The sequence below is a fragment of the Morone saxatilis genome, unplaced genomic scaffold (genome assembly GCF_004916995.1).
Source record: "Morone saxatilis isolate NCDOM2014 unplaced genomic scaffold, NCSU_SB_2.0 Contig4, whole genome shotgun sequence".
NCBI classification, from domain to species: Eukaryota; Metazoa; Chordata; class Actinopteri; family Moronidae; genus Morone; species Morone saxatilis.
In genome coordinates, this window is record NW_023339984.1 from 12,447,789 (window position 1) to 12,453,260 (window position 5,472).

General features: G+C 42.5%; 1 protein-coding gene across 1 annotated transcript in view; it reads right to left on the reverse strand.

The window, feature by feature from the left end:
- Positions 1-6: 6 nt before the first annotated feature.
- faah2b (fatty acid amide hydrolase 2b) overlaps positions 7-5,472 on the reverse strand; it is a 7,825-nt gene continuing 2,359 nt past the window's right edge. The window contains exons 5-11 of the mRNA XM_035675346.1: positions 4,870-4,989; positions 4,620-4,755; positions 3,651-3,768; positions 3,445-3,564; positions 1,945-2,056; positions 979-1,167; positions 7-679 (exon numbers count right to left, since the gene is read on the reverse strand). Of these exons, the coding sequence (XP_035531239.1) occupies positions 504-679; positions 979-1,167; positions 1,945-2,056; positions 3,445-3,564; positions 3,651-3,768; positions 4,620-4,755; positions 4,870-4,989 (971 nt within the window). The 3' untranslated portion in view covers positions 7-503. The remainder of the gene's footprint in view (positions 680-978; positions 1,168-1,944; positions 2,057-3,444; positions 3,565-3,650; positions 3,769-4,619; positions 4,756-4,869; positions 4,990-5,472) is intronic.

Genomic DNA, 5,472 nt, shown 5'->3' on the forward strand with positions numbered 1-5,472 from the left:
TGTGTGTGTGTGTGCGCGCAGGACATTTAAAACCTTGTACTTCTCATGTAGAGCGACAAAAACAGCAACAGTAGGTCGACTGTTAGTAATACACACGTAACTTTACAGGCACCAGTCATTAAAAAAAACAGAATTAAAAGAATGAATTGTCCAAGTTCTACAAAAGGTAACTAAACAGCCTTGTTTGTGTGATAATGTGAATGCTCGATTAAAGCTATTTCCACAAATCTAAAAGTCAACCTTCTTTTTAAATGTTCTCACGACGTAACAGTCACCGAACCTAAATGATAAAATCATGACTAGCACCTACTGGAACAGCCGACTCGTCTTTAGTGCAACAATCAATCTCTTCCACATTCAGCGATCGGATTGTACCTCTTGGTATTTGTGTACTACAGAAAGCAGCGAGGCAGACAGTGTGTCAGTCTGACAGACATCAATTCAACCAGCTCCACTCTGGAGATTTGGTGACGGCTGTTAGCATGTGAGGTTTTCTTTTTTTTTTAGTTGGCTCCGGGGTCCCTCCACCCTCCGAACGTCTTTTCCAGGTAAAGAGCCACCTCGAGGGTCAGGTGGTCCTGCAGCTTCCCAGCAACGACCTGCACGCCCAGTGGGAGGCCTTCCTCACCCAGACCCAGAGGGCACTGCGTGACCGGCAGGCCGAGGGTGTTGATTATAGCTGCGGATAGAGAAGATGAAGTGGTTTAATGCTGGACTGGAGCGCTATCTGACACTGGAGGTCGGCAGATGTCTTGTAACTGGAAATATTGTGTATATTTGATCTCTACTGCAACCAGAATCAGTTCCCTTGAAGCTAAATCAGTTTTGTTCTGCCAGAATTCACTGGCCATTGCCAAATAATGTGTAATAATTGAGAATTAAGAGCCATTTTGCTTCTTAAATCCTGCTAAACTTAACAAAGACTGTAGGAAATGTTCAAAGAATAACTTAGCTGTAACACCTGAGTGCGGAACTGACCTGTGTAGGCAAAGTCTGTGGGTCTGAAGATTGTGTGGTGGTGTTTGGGAGCCACTCTCGGGTGCGACGGGTAGAGAAAAACACCGTCGGTCCCCAGCAGCTCCTCCACATCCTTCTGCAGCTTCTCCTTCTGCTTTATGATGTAGGGCGAGGGCTTGAACACGCGGAACATATCGTGCAGGCCCATAACTGAAGACAGTCACAGTTCGGTTAATGGAAAATCTTATAGCTACTTTATTGCCTTTATTTTGACAGAGCAGCTGAAGAAAGTAAAGAAGGGAGAGCTGCAGGCGGTAATCGAACCCGGGCCACTGAAAATAGGGTCCTACTAAAAAGAGATACGTTCCCAGTGAAGTATAAATACAGCGTCTATATATGTTATAATTGTATGCCATATAATTCAGAGCTGCCTACTTTCTCTGTGGTTGCTGAAGCCAATAGGAGCGAGCTAACAATGCAAACATTGTGAATGAATGCAGCCTAATAATCGGCTCAGTCAAGCCTTGTTAAGTTTCTGTTTATTTACAGCAGCAGCCTGTAGTGTAATGATGTTGAGCTACTTCAGCATCGTTGTTGCTCTCGCTAACATTTCGGGCTCGATAGGAAATAGAACCTGAAATAAAAACTTTTCAAAAAGGGAAATAAGGATGTCTATAATAAAATATCCAATAAAACCAAATTATTATGAAAATAACAATGATAAACCTTTCATAATGAGTTGGATATCAGTCATTTTTTTTATTATTTCACAAATTACTGGTTTCACAGAACTTATTCATATAACTTATTTAATAATGTATATTTTTCTTTATTTAATTTGAACACTGCATCATATTGCAGCTTTATTAAGCAACAATTAACATTTCCCTGCACCCATCAAATTTAAATCTTGAAATAAAAATGAAAGTCAAAGTTAATTGATAAATACCAGCTCAAATAAATAATAAAAGTTTTTTCCCATCTTACCGATAGCAGGAATCGTATGATCTGATTTTCCCACCATCCATTTCAGCAGCTCCCACAGAGGCCATGCGGGTCGTCCTGGTTCCCCCATCAGCTCAGCAAACGGCTTCGGAGGCTAAGGGAAGGACAAATTTAAACAGGTTATTGTCTCTAAGGTCACATAAAGTCCACTGAGTGTGTGTATTATATTTCAGAGGCCCACACACTGCTGCTGCGCCGTTCCCATTCACCAACAAGTCATGTGGGGACCAGTTGCCACCAGACTCCTGGCTGTTGTAGAGGGATTATTATGCTGTAACAGTAAACTGTGCTAGTGTCCTTACTGTACTGTGAGTGTGTTGTCTCAGTACCAGGGGTTCATTTAAAAACAGGTCCAATGTGTAACATTCAGGAGGATCTAAAACATATATGTTATATAGGGATGTTTTTATTAATGAATAATCACCTGAAAACGAGAATCGTTATGTTTTCATGGCTTTAGAATGAGTTGTTTTTATCTACATTGGGAGCGGGTCCTCTACCACGGAGGGCTGCCGTGTATCTACAGTAGCCCCAGGACGGGGACCAAACCAAGGCCTCTTAGTTTTCTCCCGCTAACACGTTTGGTTTAGGCGAGTGGTCTCAGTTGCAACTAAATCCTACACACTGGACCTTTTAAGTTGAAGTACAGGAGTATTATTAAAGTACTTAAAAGCATCAAGTGCCCATTCTGTAGATTGATATATCATTTTATATTCAATTATTAGTCACATTTTACTGCTGTAGTTAGTTGAGGTGGAGCCAGTTTAAACTACATTATTACAGTTGTGGTAGCAGTGAGTCGAGTGGTTGTCAACCTAAGGGTCAGACCACCTCCAGAGGGTGTCACAATGTATCCGAGGGGTCATGAGATGATTAATGGAAAAGAATAGAATCAAAACAAATTTCTTCTACTTTGGTGAAGTATTGAACCTCAAAATGTTATTTAATTTAAACCATCTGAGACGATTTTTTTTGTAAGAGATCCACTGGAAAGGCTGTGCTACACTAAATGGAACAGAGCCTTTATTAATAGCATCGGTAACACCTGTTTCTACCCGACTACTTCATGTCAAAAATGGCTGCTGTGAAAAAAGTCTATTACTGTCTTAAATTGAATACAGACTTGCAGTTAAATATTTCATACCAAGAAACCATGAATTTGTAATAGCATGGCAGTAGTAATAAGACTAACTGAAGTGTGTGTGTGTGTGTGTGTGAGAGGATATGCTGCGGCCTGGCAGCTCAACAGATTAGTGAACCTTTTCCGGGCAGCAGACTACAATAGGTGCTGTGACTAAGACTCAGCCCTGTTTTCTTTCACTTTCACGTCTTATTGACAGAAGCAAAGCAACTAATGTTTGTTTATCTTTATTCTACAACCAGAAAAACTACTCAAACACTGTCAAACACATTTGTCTTTTGTCCAAACACTGTTCTGTACAGACGTGCAGGGTCACACTGCTCTGGGTCAGGTGGTCCTACCTTGCCCTCATCGTCAGGAAGACCCAAGTAGGTGTCCCAGATCCTGAAGCCGTAGCGGAGCTCAGGGAAACGCACTTCTTGGACTTTCACTCCGAGGTCGGCCTCCAGACGCTCCACCACCTGCAGAACATTTAGATGGTTTTAACTCTAAAAAACCTTCCAGTTCCTCCTCGTTTTGCAGTGTTTGAGCGATGGATTCAACAAACCTTGCTCTGAATCTCAACCAGCTCTCTGGCGACGGGGTACGTGGAAGGAGAGCCGCCATCGTCAGGGACGGTGAAGAACCGCAGCTTCTTTAGGTCGACCTTAGTGTTTAAGGACAACCTGTGTACACGTGTAAACAGATAACTTTAGAGTGAACAACAGAGTGAAGTTGGTGAATTTAGAGTTTAAATATGACACTGAAATGAAGCACGGCAACTTCTGCATTTTACTTTCTGCTAAACTTGTTTTTTTGCACGTCTGTTTTCTTTCTGCATTCATCAAGTAGTTTACAACAAGTCTGTCTGGTTAAAAGGGTTTAGTGGATCTCAGTTGAAATGCTTGAATGAGAAACCTCACAGTAGGCTTTTAAAGGATATATATTCCCTCCCGTTGCCTGCAAGTAAGCCTCTGATAGCAGTGTGTGGTGCGTCAGCTATGAGTCAGGCCTCCAGACCGCGACCATTTAGCTGCATTTTGCAACCATTTTTGGATTGCTTGAACATTATTTTGGCCACAGCACAGGTTAAAATATAATTTAAAATTTCCAGGACAACAAACATTATTTCCAGGATATTATACATTTATTAAAACATTTTCAGGTGTTGTTTGGAAAGTCTCTAAAGTTCCAGGTTTTCCAGGATGCATGAGAACTTTGCCTGTTAGCTGTTTTTTAGGGCATTTTCAGTGCTGTAACTGCATCCTTGCTGGGCTCACAAAATCAGCACTTGTGCCCAAACAACAGTGGACCGATCAGCGCCCTATGAGGAACACTAGGTGTGTGTGTGTGACGACGTGTGTGAGTGAAGTGACTTAGTGCAAAAACAACAATGGCAGCTAGCTAGAACCAGTTATATCAGAGACTATTTCTTCATTAACAGAAGAGCAAACAAAGGCACGACAGTAAAAGCTTCTCTGGAGCACTGAGGGTGTATCTGGAGGTTTAAAGGAGCAGACACTGGCAGAGCTCTTACATGTGAGTGTTGGGTTCTGCCATGATCTTGAGCATGGGCAACAGGTCCTCAGAGTAGCGGCACATGGGACCAAGGCTGAGGTACTCCTTGTCCCTGCCAGAGGCAGGAGGGTACTGGTTCTCACAGGTGATGACACCTGCAGAAACACAACACAGTCACAGTGAAGTCTGGTATATAAATGCGTTCTTTAAACCTTCAATAACTGTGGGGAAAATACAGCTGAATTAATATAACATTTACTTTCTCTTACCAGCAGTGGTTTTATGGCCAAATACTCCGTTGAAGAAACACGGCATACGGATGCTGCCGCCGATGTCCGAGCCCACGCCGATGACCGAGCCCGCTGCTCCAAGTATACTGCCCTCCCCACCTGAGGCAGGCGGAGGAAAGAGGAGATAAACAGAGAGAGGAGGGAGATAAGTTGGTGGATTTAACTTCTCCATGCTTTCCCCGCCAGGTTAGGTTCTTTAACATGTGAAGGACTTAAGCATATTTTATATGAATGCAACTTTCCCAACTCCAACATTAAGTAAATACAGTAAGAATGAGAAAGAAGCCTACGTTTCACAGTTCTTATTGTGGTCTCTAAGTCATTTTCCATCGTTTGTTGCACTGCCACTTCTTTATGGTATGTTCCATCATATTTCACCTAAATCTGCACAGCTTGAGACTTTGTCATGACTTGCAGTTTTTCCACCGTGGGGCGTAAAGCGTAGCAGCACCCATTTACGTGCAGTTTGACTGACATTAAATACAGTCCTGTGTTGACAGCTGAGCATTCCCTGCTTTCTTCAAAGAAAAGAGAAAAGTAGTTTGCCCTTTAAGGAACCAGAGCCTCTGTGTGTGTGTGTGT